General features: G+C 33.1%; 3 protein-coding genes and 1 non-coding gene across 7 annotated transcripts in view; 2 read left to right on the forward strand and 2 right to left on the reverse strand.

Annotated features, from left to right (window-relative positions):
- LOC129788976 (dachshund homolog 2) overlaps positions 1-18,048 on the forward strand; it is a 1,190,888-nt gene that overhangs the window by 451,455 nt on the left and 721,385 nt on the right. The gene's annotated exons all lie outside the window — the stretch shown is intronic.
- The window catches only part of LOC129788985 (uncharacterized), a 511,890-nt gene that overhangs the window by 230,486 nt on the left and 263,356 nt on the right, over positions 1-18,048 (reverse strand). The gene's annotated exons all lie outside the window — the stretch shown is intronic.
- On the forward strand, positions 210-15,401 carry LOC129788973 (ecotropic viral integration site 5 ortholog). 4 transcript variants are annotated; one of them, XM_055825523.1, is made up of 10 exons: positions 210-522; positions 7,436-8,770; positions 10,016-10,443; positions 10,513-10,749; positions 10,834-10,857; positions 11,051-11,224; positions 11,294-11,769; positions 13,296-13,413; positions 13,482-13,580; positions 14,833-15,401. In XM_055825523.1, the coding sequence occupies exons 2-10, from the start codon at positions 8,074-8,076 to the stop codon at positions 14,962-14,964; spliced, it is 2,385 nt and encodes a 794-aa protein (XP_055681498.1). In that variant the 5' UTR covers positions 210-522; positions 7,436-8,073; the 3' UTR covers positions 14,965-15,401. The 4 variants fall into 4 exon arrangements, with proteins under 4 accessions (XP_055681498.1, XP_055681501.1, XP_055681500.1 ...); XM_055825526.1 differs by lacking the exon at positions 14,833-15,401 and adding an exon at positions 13,980-14,826; XM_055825525.1 differs by lacking the exon at positions 10,834-10,857.
- LOC129791468 (5S ribosomal RNA) lies at positions 17,859-17,977 on the reverse strand. Its single transcript, XR_008750703.1, has one exon. It is a non-coding gene; the product is annotated as a 5S ribosomal RNA (ribosomal RNA).

Here is an 18,048-nt window from a genome sequence, read left to right on the forward strand (position 1 = left end):
TCCCTGAAGCCCTGAAGAAGGTCACTAAGATTCTTGAAAAAATAATTGTAATTTTCAGCCTTTAGAAATTTTGTGAAATATTCGTGAAATTTTCACAAAATACAGAAAATTGATCATTTTCCTCGGACCTCTCCGATGGAAAGTTTTGAATTCTCCGCTAGAGCTCTGCGGGGAAGTCCATTGAGATATGGATGGAGGGCACGGTGGGTGACGTTTTCGTGCAGTCGCGGAGTTTCTGCCAAAGTGAAGAAGTGTTTTTGCAAAGTTGGGGCGGTTTTTCTTCTCTTCGCGAAGGAAAAACAAGGTGTTCAAGGGAAGGTTTTTCCATCCAAATGGCCAACAATCAAAAACGCTTTTGAAGAGAAGGAAAGAAAAGTGCGCACATCACGTACATTTTGGGAGAAATTCCCATTTTCTTGGTTTTCTTTTGGATTTATCAGTGTGAACGGAAATTCTTTTTGTGACGTTTCACAACTTTTTTCTCTCTCTCAAATGGTTGTTTGAAGGCGGAGGAAAATATAGGTGAGTGCAGGTATAATAGAAAATTTCGATGGAGCTTTTCACTCCTTAAAACAGGTGTGTGTGCGTGCTAGGAGTGTGGGGGGACGAAGTGAAAATTTTCATGAAATTGGAGCTGTGAAAACTTCCTACATAAAAGTGGGTGGATTCATCTCACAATTTGGGAGTGGACAGAAATCCTCCTCTTCTATTGATTTTCTGCCAATTGCCCTCAACTCTCTCACATCCTCTGCAAACTGCCTTCTTCCCTATGAGCTTGTCCTTCGTGAATGCCCCCAATTTGGGTCCCAAACTCAGGTGCCCCACTGTTGAAGATAATTCGTAACGTTTTCATTTTGAAGTGTTAAAATGAGTAGAAGAAGAAGATGAAAAAATCAATTTACAGCGAGACCTAAATTCTTGGGTGATTGACCTCAAAAAGACAACAAGAATGTACTCAAACGGGGGTGTTTGTCCGTCCACAAAACAGCCCCTCCATTCATTGTCCTCCAAGAAGCACATCCACCTGAGGAGGAGACAATAAACTAAGCCACTGCTGATGAATCATTAAAAAATAGAAACTCGCCCTGTGTGAAATAATTGAAATACGAGTCACGACACGAATTTATCTCATTTTTTTCTCTTCTCGTGATTGCTGAAAAATTAATAAAGTTCAATGGATTGATTGGCCACTGTGTGGAAGTGAAGCAAGTGGATAGAAAATTTATTATATTTCTTTTATTTGATTGTTTAAATGTGAAAACTTTCCAAAGAGACTGTGTGTGCAAAACACCTGAAGCGAGGGGCTAATCATTGCAAAAATTCATTGCCATTTCTTTTATTTTTTTTCGCTCAAATTAAATGGTTTTTATTCGTTTATTTTGTTTATGAGTCTTTGAAAAATTATATATTTTGCAATTTAGAGCGAAAAAGAATGTTTAGTAATATTTTTGTACTTTGTTGTGTACTAAAAATGATGTTGAAGTTTTTCAATAAATTGAATTTTTAAGAATTTAGTACATACCCAAATGTTTAGTACTGGAATGATATTTTTGATTTTTTTTGCATTTAATTTCTCTTTAGATGTATTTATGCTTAAAGAGAGCATTCTTGAAGACATAAAACTTCAGGGTACTAAACTGTTGGAAAGCATTTACCTAGTCTAATAATGCACATGTACTAAAAAAATGTGATTTTGAACTTTGCAAAAAAGACGATTTTATTTTTTGATCTCACCGAGAATAAAAGCTAAATCCTTTTTTATAGCATAAAATGTCTTTTTAATCTATGTGTTCTAATAAAGTACTATTTTTTAACACCTTTATCTTTTAATAACTTCTTTCACGAAATACAAAAATATCGATGAATCGTAAGAAACCAATATTTTCTGCCGAATCAACTTCAAAAAATATTTTTTTAATTAACAAATTTTTAGTACACGAAAGAGGACTTAAAATCTCAATGATTAGCCCATATTTTGTGCAGGGAGCCTCGTTGGGTGTTCGGTTCACGGTGTGTCTCTTGGTTGGGGCTCATTGTGCGCGGGAAGATTAGATCATTACACCTATTTGGTTTTTACCGTTCACAGGTAAACACAAATACAGGTATTCATTCATGTGTTTGAAATACGAAAAAAATGGCATTTCGCACACGATCTCACTTTGTGTGTAATGAATATATGAGCACAGGTGAGGAGGAAGATCTCTTCTTCCCCCCCAAAGCTCCCCTCTGTCTTGATTTCCATATGATCAAAGTCTTACGCGCGTATAGAAGAGTTGAGTAAGAAAAGATGATCGCAGAATTATTTTTTTCTTCTTCATCATCTCACTCATCATTGGGAGATGCAGAAATCCGGAAGATATTTCGCGCACTTGTTGAAAGCATCCAGCAGCACATATGTTTATGTCGTGAAGTGCGAAAAAAAATGTAGATATGGCTAAAAAATGATGTGGCGGAACAGCTTAAATGCGAAAAAAGGAGGGGAAGAAGCAATTTCCTAAGAGAATGGCTTAAGATATTCAAATTGGGATGGATGGGAGGCATGCGAATACACCACATTCCAGCCTCTCATTCACAAATTACTATCCAACACTTGAGTCGCTTCATTCTCTTATCGCGATATACAAAATTCATTGGCTCCCATTCAATTCCGAGCTCTTGTGTAATACGTACAATGATGTGTGGGGAAAAAGAGAGTAAAGTTTTTTTTTTCTTTCTTCTTCAAGTGGTGCACCATCCCATGTAATTATTCAACTTTTAAGAGTCCGAAAGATGAGTCAAACACAAGTGATTCAACCAACAATCACAAGCTAATATGGATTTAGTAGATCAGAGAGAAATTTCTCCATTCAGGTCTCTCCTCTTTCAATTGACGGGATGGCATCTTTTGATGTAATAATCCATACCACAGCATTTTCTTCTTATGTTTGTTATGCTCTTATGGATTATGTAAAACTTTCTTCTTTCCCGGGAAAATATTCTCTCCCAACCAATTTTATTACATTATTGGAGAACTTCTCCTCTAAATGTATATTTACATCCAACCCTCGAATTATTCGATTGTGTTTCGTTCACAAAATGTTTGCTGGTATTTAAATAAACAATTTAACTTCATTTACAACCTCTCTCTCTGTCTGTTGGATTACACACATTAAGCGGGTAAAAGACTAAATTAAACTCTATACTATGTGGAATAAGTCATTTACAGAGCAGGGAAGTTGTTTGAGTAAATAGTCAAGTTTGGTGAAGAATATTTGGATCATATGGCTTTGTTATTGTCTGCAAGCAGAACTTCTTTTCAGTCTCTAAGAAAACATTCATTGGCAAATAGGAATTCTCACCATTCGAGGAATTTTATTTAATTTTTAAATGTCTTTTAAAAATGTTTTTTAAATTGTTAGATGAGATATTTCTGAAGATATTTATCACAATAATTTTTCTTTTCAAAAATCTTTCACTTCTGTAAAGGTTTAGGATCTGTGGAAGGTCTTAGAAGGATCTAAAGCTTAAGATGCTTCCTAGTGATTTTTTTACGTCATTTAACATATTACAATAATTGAATTATGTCTAATAAAGAAGAAAGAGTAAAATAGAAAAACTCTAGAACTTTAGCTCATTCTTATATGTCATCAATCTAGAATTAAGAATCAAATAATCTAAAATCTAGAATTTTGAAAATTTGAAATTTCTAACCTCTAATTTCCCATGGCTTTCGTCTTTTTAAATACCTTCATCAGGCTTTCCAGAAACGAGAACGTTTCTTATTAAAGAATTTTATCTTGAAGTTTTCTCATAAAAAAAATTAATGCTGAATGAAAATTATCTGTGAAGCCACACTGTTGAAAATTTCCTTCAGGGAGCAATAAGAGAATTTTAGGAAGTGAGAGAAGTTATTTAGTTCATCCTCAGGGGGAAATTTGTTGTATTCCAAGGAAGAAAATTCCCTCGAGAGCTACACATTTAAGCATTCTGAATTGAGCTTTCTTGTGAATCATTTAAAGAAAGCTCTAATTAATTTTATAGAGAATATTCTTTCAGTGCAATTGAGGAATTTGCTACAGAACGAAACAGCATAGAAGCGCAATTTAGCTGATGTTTGTATATCTCGAGGGTAAAATGTGGAATACTAATTATATTATTTGCGTGACTTGGTCACTCTGGAGATTCTCTAAAATGTAAATTGAAGTTGGTATTTTAGCACACAGAGTGGCAAAAAAATGTACGTGAACTTTGCATTTCTGGTTCTTTCATGACTCCATTGTGGGGCACAAAATGGGTGGGAGGGTGTAGCAGCGAGAGAGAAGCAATGAATTCATTTTCCAACAAAGTCTGAACTATGTTTTTTTTGTTAATTTAATTTTTAATAATACAAACCTTTTTCTCATTATAAATTTGCAAGTTTTCGCGCATCTCTTGTAGGAAATGAGAAAATTGTTTTAAACAAAGTTTCTGTTCTACAATGAAAACTTTCTCCCTGACTCTGTATTTTATTTAAATATTTAAACATAATATTCTGTCTTGGAAATTTCATGCAATTTCCCCGCAATTTCCGGCTTAAATTGAATTGTTGAAAAACTAAAGAATTTTGACAAGAAAATTTCAAATATAAAATTTATTTACACATAACAAAATCATTTATTAATTTCCGATATTAAATTGTTCTTGTACCGAAGGGTATGTGCGAGCATTAAAAATTCACATTTTTCATGTACATTGAGACATTAAAACGGCATGTGGGTTGCTTCTTGAAACGTGTTCCTCACACCATGTGGAGTGGAGTCTATTTTTTTGTACCTACCTGCAAACATTTCTCACTTGAAATTGACATAGAGAATTATCGCAAGAAATACTTTACGACAATGACGGAGTATCCAAAGAACCATGGAAATTACAATTTACCAAGATAATGAGAAAACGTATACATTTTTGTCTTGTTTGGGATGAAATGTCATTATATATTTTACTTGGACACGAAGACAAATTCACCTGCTGAAGAGATAAGTTTTTAGGGACTCACAAATGTGTTTCAAAGTAATTAATAGTAACACACACTTGCCTGAAAAATTTCCCTTTATTTAGCAGGTTATTCCCTCACATTTTCTTAATTGTTCCATCGTGTCTTAAAGACTTCTTTCCTTTCTTTAAAAATATTATTATTATTGTGTCTTCAAATAAAGCTTTAACTGGAGAAATTATTCAGCTTAATAAGAGATTTTTTCACTATATTCTGATAGAGAAAAATAAATTAGAACTTCAAATAAAATTTTATTTGAAGTTCTATCTTTAATTTGCATTCAGTTTCATGAAAATCGGTTCGGTAGAAGCTGAGAAAAAGATCTTCCAATTGTCAAATCAGATGGTAATAAAAAATTCAAAATGGCGTCGAACAATGATGGTCAATATCATTTACTTTTGGTCATAAAAATGATTAATCATTCAATGAACTATTTAGTAATTGAAAATTATCGAAAATAAATGGATTTTCCTACGAAATATATTTTTTCTTATCGAATTAATTCTTAGAAATCTAAATTAATAATTAATGAAATCATCATATTTGGTAAATAAAACATTTCTTTATGTGTGCGAGGCATTAAAATTCTGCGTGTACGTCTTGTGCAATGAAGCCATTATGTATATTAAAACACTTTATTTTAAAAAAAATAGGTGTTACATAAAATACACAATACCAACAATTTTGTGACGCGAATAGAATTTAGTGTTCCCACGAAATTTATTTGTAAAAAAAAAAAGAAATTAATGCACATAAATGAAAATTTTTGGCGTTACAAAGAAGCGTCTTGCCAAAAAAAAATGTTGAAGCTGAAAGACAAGAAAATTGATCCACAAATACGAATATTTGTGGCATTATGGAGCAAAAATTATTACACAAATAAAATCCATTTCATTAAACAAGAATCAGAGGGAGAGAAAAAATGAAAATTTTTCAGAAGAGAGAGCAAACTAATATAAAACGCGGTGTGATTTTATTCTCCGCATTTTCTTCGGCCTTCGCCCACAAAAGTGACTTCGACACTGATTATCGTGTTTTTTTTTTTGTTATTTCGTTCATTCTTTCCAGAGCTCCTTGCACAACATTCAATATTTTTATTTATTTTTTTCTCATTCACACAACAACGAAAATATAACAACAATAAAAGTTATGATTTGAAAAATTGTAAATCAAATAAAAAATGGGAATTATGAAATTGATTTCCTATAAATACGACCCAAATTGTCGTGAATGTATTGGTGGTATGAGTGGTCTCTGAAGGGTGATACAAGAATGCCAAAAAGTCTGGAAATTTTATTTTTTAATAAAAAAAATTGTCTCATTTTATTAGTTTGAAGAGAAAATTTAATGAGAAAAATATAATAAAGAGTTATTTAATTGGTTAGATTCGTTGGTTTCTTTGTATTTTTATATTTTATGAATTGGTGTTAAAAGCACATAATACCACGTTTGTTCTGCTCTAAAACAACAATAATTGTTGCATGAATTTGAAAGAGAAGGGAAGGTGAAGAAGTGTGAGGGAGTTCGCTCTGCTTGTGGGTGTGAGAAAGAGAGAGGGAAATTATGAATTAGATTCAAGAAAAAAATCACATTTTTCCTCCAGTCCAAAAGTGTGAAATGAACGTCTTATGATTTTTTTATTGGAATTTATTTAATTAATATTTTCAAATTTTTTATGTAGGATTAAAGTTTGTACCCGCCAATGGCATAACCCCATATTGCCGGCATTCCCCTATTTTCCGAGACAGAATACACTCTATGTGGGTCTCCTCTCTAGGGCCGGGCCCTCTAGTGGTGGAATACATAGCGGGCCGTTAAATGATTAGAGTCAGTTCGTTGTGGGACGTGGAAGGGTGAACACGCGTTTGTGAAATGCTCGTCGGCTCAGGGGCGTTTCCACCACTAGATGGCCGGAAAGCGGGAACTGACTCCAGCCCAAATCACTTCTGAGAATATTTCCCTTACATTTACAAGTTGTTTAATTTGATAGAAGTGAAGGGAAAAAAAAAACCTTTAAAAAATTTTCAAGCCCTGATGAAAGTTCTCACAAGAAGTCGAAATGTTTGGGGCGACATCTGTTGATTTTTTCTATTCTTTTCGTTTTCTTTAAATGTCTTTATGTTAAGAATTTTTATTCTTTTTCTTTTAAATCAAAAGGAAAATTATGTTCAAAATAAATTTAAAAAATCTTTGTTTTCTATTTTCTCAATCTCTAAACGACGTTACATACAAACTGACTCATAATGCTCGACTGTGTATGATATCTGCAACATATTTTGATATTAATCTTTTGACGTTATAATTAAATTTACTCTTTTTCATTGAATTTTTCATTTAGTACTTTGTGTGACTGTGTAGCACGCTCTGTTGTATCCAAATTGGAGAGGAGAAATGAAAATATTTGCTCTTCTTTTTTCATTGCAGAGAAAACTCTCACAGTGACACTTTTCCCGCCAAACGGAGGGCAAAAAGAAAAAAATTAGCACAAAAATATACAATCTCATGGATAAGCAAACACAATTAATAGATTAAAAAAAACTAATTTATATATGAATAAAAAAAACATGCCAAAGTAATCTCGAAAAAAAAAGAAAATAAAATAGCAAAGTCAAGGGATTTTCCGCGAAAAAAAATCCAATCTCTCTCCTAGAATAAAAAAAATTGTGTGCTCGTTTTGTTGTTGTTGTACTTACACGTTGGAGGGAATTTTATACCACGAAAAAAAAAAGAAAGAGAATTTGCATGTGAATACAGAAGCAGCAAACTAACGTGTGGTGGAAGGAAGTAGCATTGAGAATATTTTGTTGGAATAAAAAGTGGGCAAATTAATGCAGAGTCGCTCCCGAAAATCAAAGAGACGTGAATGCCACTCTTACCCATAATCAACGAGGACAAAGGGCTATCCTACACCAGTGTAGGAGGAAACCACAAGGCTTAGGAGGCAATTAAAGAAAAAGGACTAGAAAGCATATTTTGTGCTGAAAATTTAGATAAAATAGGTGTAGGAGAAACAAAGAGCAAAACGATCGCGTTTGGGGAACGCGAGAGATTGAAAATCAGACATGACATTGACCACATCGGCAACGGAGAACAATAACGTGGTGAATATGGATGTTAATACAGCTGAAAATTTGCCATCAAGTGAACTCTCACTCCTAGCAAAGCTGGAGGCGGCAAATAAGTTGTACGAGAGCGATGCAAAGAGTCTCAATTCACTCCAGAGTTCTGCCCATAGTCGCAAGAGTTCCGACACAAGTCAAATTAGTTTCAATTCGGGCACATCGGTGGTTGAGGAGGATATCTGGCAGACATGGGCTAGCATCGTGACCGACTGGGAGGGGAGTTTAAAACGCAAAAATCCATGCGTTCGTGATCTCGTGCGCAAAGGTATTCCACATCATTTTCGGGCTATTGTATGGCAATTGCTGTGTGGTGCCGCTGAAGCGGACAAGAAGCAATATGCGGAGTACATAAAAGCCACATCGGCATGTGAGAAAGTCATCAGGCGAGATATAGCGAGAACATATCCAGAACATGATTTCTTCAAGGAGAAAGACGGCCTCGGTCAGGAGGCGCTATTCAATGTCATGAAAGCGTACTCACTGCACGATCGTGAGGTGGGTTACTGCCAAGGATCGGGGTTCATTGTGGGACTTTTACTCATGCAAATGCCCGAAGAGGAGGCCTTTGCTGTCTTAGTGCAAATCATGCAGCAGCATCGAATGCGGGACATGTTTAAGCCTTCAATGGCAGAATTGGGTAAATTAAATAATTACTCTAAAAATTCTTTGTTTTTGCGATAAGACATTATTTGATATGCAACAAAAACACTAAAAACAAATTAAATTAATGTTGCGCGTGCTCTCAATTCAAGTACATTGGCATTGTTAGAAATGATAAATTTTGAAGGAGGAGTTTATTCATTTTGAGGTTCTCGGTGACATCATAAAATGTTTGAAGGAAACTTAGAGAAATTCATGGGTCAGGGAAACGCTGAAAATTTGAATTTGATGATTTGGAAAACTCTGCTGAGATGATTATCCAAAGAAATGTGCAGAAAACACGCCCATTTTGCAGTTTATCTCGTTATTTTGTACAAGAAGCATACGCCTTAGTGCTAGAAAAAAGATCTGTTTTAACCGTTAAGACACAGAGCCATTATTTATTGAATTTTTTCAAGATTTGGGACACATCAGAAAGAAAATTCGCGTGTTAAATCTTTTTATCTTGATTAAAGCATGTTTATTAGGCATGTGCAAGAAGCATATGCTTATTTTCTTCATACACAACTGTGTGATTTATCACACTTAAGCTCCAAGTGCTTGAGCATCATAATCTCTATGTGAGTACGAGAGAGACAACAACGCTATTTTTCTCATTTTTTCATATGTAAAATCTTAAGCATCAAGTGCTTAGAGCTTAGGTGTGATAACTCCCTTAGATTTATTTTTTCTGATTTATGAAAAAGTACCAACAGAATTTCCTTAGGTATTTATTAGATTGTATTAAAAGTTAATCATAATACTGCTGAATCATTTTCATGTATTCTTGTACATGATGCATATGCTTCATACATAAAAAAAGTATAATTAGCTGCTATGGGGGCGTGGTCAATGGAATTTTGGGTAAATCTTTTCGGAATCATTTTCCATCTGAATCACTAAAGATTTCTTTTGCTTTTCTTGAATATTTAATGATTCCATTTCAATTATTTTTAACCCTTTCGCATTTTTTGGGTCATACGCTGATCCAAACGTGAAACATTTTATTTTTTTCAAGTATTTATGAATTTAATTGTTTTTTTTTTAAGTTAGAAAAGTATCAAATTCACGCAAGAGGCCAAAGAATACGTTCTATCTGAGAAAAATCCTCTGAGAGACGCGAAAGGGTTAATGTATCAAATTTATATTTTCATCGTATGAGAATCAAAATGAATAAAGTCCTTTTCCATTGGAAGAATTCCGCTTAAAAACAAATAATAATAAATTAATGAATTATTTGCAGGACTTTGCATGTATCAATTGGAGAATTTAGTACAGGAACAACTGCCGGAAATGCACGTTCACTTCCAGTCACAGGGATTCCAGACAACAATGTATGCATCAAGTTGGTTCCTCACTCTCTACACCACAACGCTCACCCTGCCCCTCAGTAGTCGTATTATGGATGTTTTCCTTAGTGAGGGAATGGAATTTATTTTCAAAGTTGCTCTTGCTTTGCTCACATTGGGAAAGGATACCCTCCTGTCGTTGGACATGGAGGCAATGTTGAAGTATTTCCAGAAAGAACTACCCCAGAGGGTGGAAAGTGATCCTGAAGGCCTCTTCGCATTGGCCTATTCCATAAAGATAAATACGAAAAAGATGAAAAAGATGGAGAAGGAATATGCGGATCTGCGGAAGAAGGAACAGGAGGAAATGGTTGAGTTACGAGTAAGAGAATAAATTTCTTTTTCTTTGTGGAATTTTCAGGAATTTAATGTCTGTTGCATTGTTTTTTAGCGTCTTCGCTCTGAAAATCGTCTTTTGAAGAAGAGAAATGAATTACTAGAGGCAGAAAGTCTGGAACTAGCCGATAGATTAGTTCGTGGTCAAGTATCGAGGGCAGAAGAAGAGGAGACAAGCTATGCAATTCAAACAGAATTGTTGGCACTACGACGATCCCACCTAGAGATCTCTCATCAACTTGAGACAGCTCATGAGGAAATACGTGGACTAAGCTTGAGGCTTCAGGAAAATGTAAGTAAATTTTGTGAGGAAAAAAATTCAATTTTCTTTTACTCAAATTGATTTCTTCACTCTTGTGTACAATTTCAAATGCAGCAAAGGGATAATTCTTTAGAATCTGTAAGTTTTTTCAGCCTCTGACTTGCCTTTTAGTGTGCCAATTCTCGTGTGTGGCTTGTGCAAGGTTCTCTTTTTCTTTTAGTTTGCTTATCAACCCTCTTTTTTACGTTCTTTTTCCGGAAGTTTTTCAAAAGGATTTTTTTCTTGTAATAAACTTTCGTGAAATAAAATGATTTTTTCAAATGCTTTGCAGAATAATTCACATCAAAATTCCATTGATGAGCTCTGTTTGAAGGAGGAGGCACTCAAGCAGCGCGATGAAATGGTGACGTGTCTCCTTGAGGAGCTTGTTAAAGTGAGGCAAGGTCTGGCAGAGAGTGAGGACCAAATTCGCAATTTAAAAGCTAAAATTCAAGAGTTGGAAGAAGTATGAATTGAAATCAAGAAAAAATTTTTAAACAGAAAATACAAAAAGAATATTTTTTTAAAAAAACAGGATAAAAAGACATTGAGGGAGACAACACCAGACAATTCCGTGGCACATTTGCAGGATGAATTGATTGCAAGTAAATTGCGTGAAGCCGAAGCGAGTCTATCGCTGAAAGATCTCAAGCAGCGTGTACAGGAATTGAGTTCACAGTGGCAGAGGCAGTTGCAGGAACAGAAACAGGATACATCACAAGCACAGGATTCCACATCGAAGAAACTCCTCTTCTGGGAGGCATCGCGCTCATCGAATGAAGTGCAGAAGCTCGAGGAGGAGCTCATGACGACGCGTATACGTGAAATGGAAACCCTGACTGAGCTCAAGGAGCTCAGGTTGAAGGTTATGGAGTTGGAGACACAAGTGCAGGTGTCAACGAATCAGCTGAGGCGTCAGGATGAGGAGTACAAGAGACTCAAGGATGAACTCGATACGGCAATCTCACGGGAGAAGGAATTATCAAATAAGACTCGAGAACAGCAACATAGGTATGTTTCCTTTGATGTTCTCTATTGTTGATTTGTTGCCTAATTTGCATTTTATCTCAAGTTTTTACGTGATTTTACGCTGTGCGACAATTTTATTCGCAATAGTTCAGCGATAAGAATGATTTTTCAATGCAGGATGGGCCAATTGAAGTGTCTGCTTTTAGGGGGATATTAAAGATTTCTTCTTTATATTTTAGCTGTGTTTCTTTCAGACACAGCTTTTGTGTACCGAGCAAAATCGAAAGTCGTCAGATCGGGCTCAAACTGTGATGCAACACATATATATCTGTTATGCCACAGATAGTTGCAAAAAAAGTCAGTTATAGATAAGTGAAAGAAAATTGTTGAAAAAAGAGAATCCCCCTGCATAAAAATCCGCATGATCACCAAAATTAGACGTTTGACGATTCCCAAACAAAGACACAATTGACCACTGAGGAAGACGCACAGAAGCGTCGAAAGCTTTGGCCCCCAAAACTGAAAGGATGTGTTTGGGTTGACCTACCGTCCCTTGGCTGACGCAATCGGAAGGAATTTTCCTAGAACACCAAAAATTAAAACATTCCGTCAGATTCTACTTGAATATATGTTGTAGGGGCCATCAATACCTTTCCAACGATACCTCATTTTCGAAAATCGGTCAAGCCGTTTAGCCAATATGGCCACCACAATTTTTCATCGAAAATCGACCATAACTCGAAAACGGCTTGACCAATTTTGATAAACCCGGGGTCAAATGAAAGATCTCAACAAACCCTACAACTCTCTAAAACATCCGAAGTTTCAAAAGTGACCGCTAGGAGGCCAAAAATCGAAAACAAAATTTTCGATGAATATCTCGATAACGCCATTATCGATTTGCTTCATTTTTTGATATATTATAGCCTACTATAACATCTATTTATAAAAAAAAAATTAAAAAAATTATGTCGCCATTTTGAAAATATTGAGTTCCAACTTTGACATGTCATATCTCGGGTTCTACAAGTCCGATTTTGATCAACTCAAGCGCAAATGAAAGGTTTCGTGAAACCCTACAAATGTCTAGAACATTGCCACTTCGAAAAATGACCGCAAGAGGCGCTAAAGTCAAAATAAAAATTTTCGAAAATTTCGAACTCGAATATTTCGAAAATTCTTTTATCGATTTACTTCATATTTTAATATGTTATAGTTGAGGTTAAGACCTTTCCAACGATAGCTCAAACTCGAAAATCTATGGAGCTGTTCCCGAGATATGGCGTTTTAAAGATTTCTTGGAGGATGACTTTTCAACTTTTCCCGACTTTGCGCGTATTTAAATTAATTCGCGTTCTAGTTTGCTCTCATAAAATTGGATATGGATTGAATAATAAAATTCCTTTTAAGAAAAAATATTTTTTTAACCAAAAAAAAAGATTTCTTCAGAGAAAATTTTCTTTTCTTGAAAGAAAATAAATTCATTTCTTGTTCCGCGTGATTGAAGAATTCAATTAAAACTTATTGCCCCCTTTAGAGCATGATGTTAAGCTTTAATCTAATTTCAGGTACTCAGACTTGGAATCTCGCATGAAGGACGAACTGATGAATGTCAAAATCAAGTTTACAGAACAAAGCCAGACGGTGGCTGAACTCAAACAAGAAATATCACGCTTAGAGACGAAGGTAAATTAAAAATTTAATATTTTTCTTCTCTCTTTTGTGCAAAAAAAAATCTTTTTTTTTCTAATTAGAACTCTGAAATGCTTGCTGAGGGTGAATTGAGATCAAATCTCGAGGAATCCGATCGTGTGAGGGATCTTCAGGACAAGGTGGCGGAACTGAAAGCTGAGGTATTGTCCTTTAATGTTTCTTCTATCATTATTCGTTTATTTATTTCTCAATGAGAAAATGTGATGGTTTAAGGTGGAAAAAAATCATTTATTTAATTTTCATTGTATATAATTTTTGTACTAAAAAGAAATCCTTTCATTTCTCATCAAAAAAGGGGGTAAAAAAGGTTCTTAATTTTCTTTCTCATTCATCTAATGTTTATTTTTAATTTGACACCACTAATCAAGATTTTGACAACACACTGTAAATAATAAATGAGCAGAAAATAATTTTTTAATTGGGATTTATTTATTTTTTAATTTAAAATAAATGTACCTAATCACATTTTTTGTGGAAGAAAAAAGAAAAGGCAAAAAATTTAGAATTTTTTAAGGTGCTAATACTCATCGTTTTTATAGTTTCCCACGCCAATCACAAGTCCAGAAACCGAGCCGTGGAAGTGGATTAGCTAAAAATGTGCTGTTTGCATTACAAAAATAAAATAGAGCAAAAAAAGAATTGAAAAATAATAAAAGACGCTAATCACAGGTCACTAACACACTGCTATGCATGTTATAATAAATGTTTAGTATCTAGATAATATTTTTGTTGTTAAATAATTTATTTATTTATATTCCTTGGTATTTATGATGATTTATTTATTATTAAAAATCTGTTAACACTGCATGAATATTTAGCACAGAAAATCAATATTTTTTTCAATGAATTTTTGAAAATTAAAAGTATTTTTTTCATTAACACAATATTTAGAAAATCTGCATGATTCGAAAACACAAAAAAAATATATTTTTTGGTTTATGGGAACGGTATTCTCAGAAGAAAATCATTTTGTATATTTCTCTGTAATTTATTTAAAACAACTTTGCACTGAAGCTCCACCAGAGCCACCAAATTGAGAAAAAAAAGTCTGAGAGAGAATTCAGCCAATGAGAACTCTGCTTGAGTTTCACGGCCAATCAGAGAGAACTATAATTCTTCTTCTTATTTATTTAAATTTCACAACAAGAAATTCTTCGAGTTTATTGGATGAATGGAACCTCAATGCAAAGTTGCTTTGAATTGAGCATAAATAATTATTTTTTGGTCATGAAATGTTGTGAAGAATGCTAAAAGAAAAAAAAAACTTTTCTACTAAAACCTTTTAATTATAATCTAATTAGTAAATCTTATAAAGTAGATTTTGTTGTGAGTAGTTTTTGGTATGAAAATGAAAAATAATATTTGGATAAATTTCTTTGGCATATTTTTCAGTTGGCCGCACATAAAAGTCGTGAGACTTCGTTCAACTTGCGCAAACTAAAAAGTGAATCTATCCAATCGATAGATTCATCTGAAATTGATTTTAGTGAAATACAATTGAGAAAAGACAGTTCAGCATCATGAAATTACATGACTAGAAAGAGAAGAAGAAAAAATGCACTAAATTTAGAGATTTAAAAAAAAAACAAAAAAATTGAAAAATAAGTTTAATGAGAATCATGAATATCGAGAGAAAAAAAAAGCAGAATTAATATATTAGAAATTGGGAAAATTCACTAAAAGTCAGTTTTACAATTTTTTTGAATGTTTTTTTTTCCTTTTTTTAGAATTTCCCAAAGTAGATTTTTACTAAAAAAAAAAAATTTAGAAGAAACTCTCATAGAGAAAAAAAAATTCGTGAGAATGCAAATTTACTCGTATTGTCGTGTGTTGTTTAAAAAAAAAGAAAATCAAGAAAGTAGTGCGATGAGAAAGAAAAAAAATTGTGAAATCTTAACTTATTTGTTAACTTATAACCACTTAGAGATGATATATATAAATTAAAAAAATATTTTACAACATTTTGCAATTAATTCAATATAATTAGATTTGATAATGCGTAGATGGGTAGTAAAAAAAAGAAGAAAAACAAGCAAGTTCTGAGATATCCCATTCGTTCATTGCAGCTAAACTTAAAAGGTAAATTGATATTGAATATTCCGCAAATACAGTAGTGGTCAAGGAAATGGAGTCATTGTCTGTAATTAATAATTTTATTCAGCTCTTTGTCAGGAATTTATTTATTTCAATTTCGGAATTGAGAAAGACAAATTATAATTTTCTCCCAAAGCTTTCGGCTACCGCTAGAGTTTAACAAGTGATTATAAAGCCGCAGATTTTTTTTTTCAATTTGGTTTAATTGAATATTGTAAACTTTTATAGCGTTTTAATCTAATCCTTTAGATTAGGCAAAACTAATAATGCTTTTCTTACGATTGAATGAGAAAAGCCCTGCAATTTGTTCTAGAATAGCTTATCTACTATTTACCGTAATATAAAAGTTAGCCAATGAAGTTCTAACCCCCAAAGTTGACTAGAAAAGTCAATTTTCAAGCAAAATTTCTTGTCAGAAGTTCGAGAACTTTTTGGGCCACTTTTATGCGCTTAAAGTAAATTTGCTGAGTGTATGAATAAATCTGTGTTGAAATAATCATACAGATCCTTTCCAGATGTGGCTCTATTTAATTGTCCATCACTGTGCTTCTCAAATAGATAATGTACTTAATGTCCAATAAAATTTTCTTATGGTTTTTAATTTATATTTAGAAAAAAAAGCGTTCTAATTAAATTTATATTTTCTTATGCAATAATTAATTTTTTAAAAGAAAAAATAAATTATTTCTTAAAAAAAATTAAAAATCCTATCGCGTTGAACTAAAAGTAGATACAAAAAAGTAAAAGCGATTGGGAATAAATTGTGATTTCATGGTATTAATTTATACTTTATGAAAATGTTTTTTTTTATTTGTTAGAATTAATATTGAGTCCTTCCTAATATTTTTTAAAAATGTATTTTTATCTAATTTTTATTATTTTGTGCAAAATGAGTGCTGCAATATTTTTTTTCCTAAACTCTGTGTTCTAATTTCTACACAAAAAAAATTCCTCAGTTTTAAAAATATATAATTCAGTATTTTCACGATGTTTTCTTTTGTTTTTTTTTGCAATAATATCAATATAATGTTTAATTTTTTGCAATATGAGACCGTGAGATAAAAATAAAAAAAAATATATCAGAGAAAACAAGTGTCAAAGAAATTTTATATGAGAAAAAAAGATTTTATTTTCGTTTGAATATTTTTTATATAATCTATATATTTTATTTAAGAATAAAAAGAATAAAAAAAAGGAAGAAAAAATCTCTCTAAAACACAGAGAAAGAATATTAAGATGAAAAAAAAACTATGACAAAGAAAACATTCCAATTTTTACGATGATAAACATAGAAATATTTTTTATTGATATTTATAACAATTTTTTCACACATAAAAAAATTAAAACAAAAAAAATTAATGAAGATTTGCAATAACAAGAGAAGAATAAAAAAGAGAAAAAAACTTTGTAATAGTTTTATTGAGAATGGATGAGAATGGAGCAGAAGATAGAAAGCGCGTGAAATGATTAAACTCTGAAGAAATTACTCCTCAATGATTTAACGATTGTTTTTAAAGGAAAATTTTGTAATTGTGATAGAATATTGAGAGAGAGAGAGCATGAATTAAATCAATGTAAAAGCTAAATGAATTTTTTGTTTTATTCTTTATGGAAAATTAAGAAAATTTCCTCAGTTTAGGCCGCGGGAATTTGGTTGGATCTTGTGGTCAATCTATACTAATCATGGGGACAAGGAATAATTGTGCGGAAAACGCGATGGCGTGATTGAGCTTCAAAATTAAATGATGAGACACACACGATGCTGGAAAATAAGGTAAAATTGTTTGAATTTAATTGAGTTATTGTGATAAGATTTTTTCTCGACAGTATTTTTTTCCTCTTCCTTAACCCCGACTCTATACAATGTAATGCGTATCGGTGGGGATATGATTTTTGTTTTTTTCGGGGGGATTTATGTAACAAATAGAGGCGGTCAAAGAGGAGTCCCAAAAGCCACGCACCCGCAAAAGGGAGATAAAATATTGGGAGGAGTGGCATTGGCAATTGGAAAATTGCTCTCTTCCCCTGCGCGTCACAAAATGTATGTGGAAGATTTTATTCAATTGAGTTAAATTCCCCCGATAAGGTCAGTAATGCAAGCGCCTCGTGCAAAAAAATAGAGAGATTATGATGTTGCCAAGGTAGGAAACGTTAGGGCGTGATAGGAGGAATCTGAGAGAAGGCCCATTGAAGTCCTTTTTAAATTTTTCTTTTGGCTTTGCTGGTTTCAGGCAATTCAAAGGTGATAAAATCTAAAAGAAAATAAAAGAAAATCCTGAGCTTTAAAAAAATTAAAGGCGAGTATTTTAATTCAATAAAAAGGATATCAACGATACGCGGTATTCCCAGGCGGTCCCCCATCCAAGTACTAACCGCGCCCAATGCTGCTTGACTTCGGTGATCAGACGAGAACCGGTACTTTCAGCATGGTATGACCGTTGACATACGCTTTAATGGTTTTATCATTTAACAAAAATTTTAAAATCTTTCTGAGAAAAAGGTTCTAAAAATAAC

Source organism: Lutzomyia longipalpis, chromosome 2 (genome assembly GCF_024334085.1).
Source record: "Lutzomyia longipalpis isolate SR_M1_2022 chromosome 2, ASM2433408v1".
In the NCBI taxonomy this organism is placed as follows: Eukaryota; Metazoa; Arthropoda; class Insecta; order Diptera; family Psychodidae; genus Lutzomyia; species Lutzomyia longipalpis.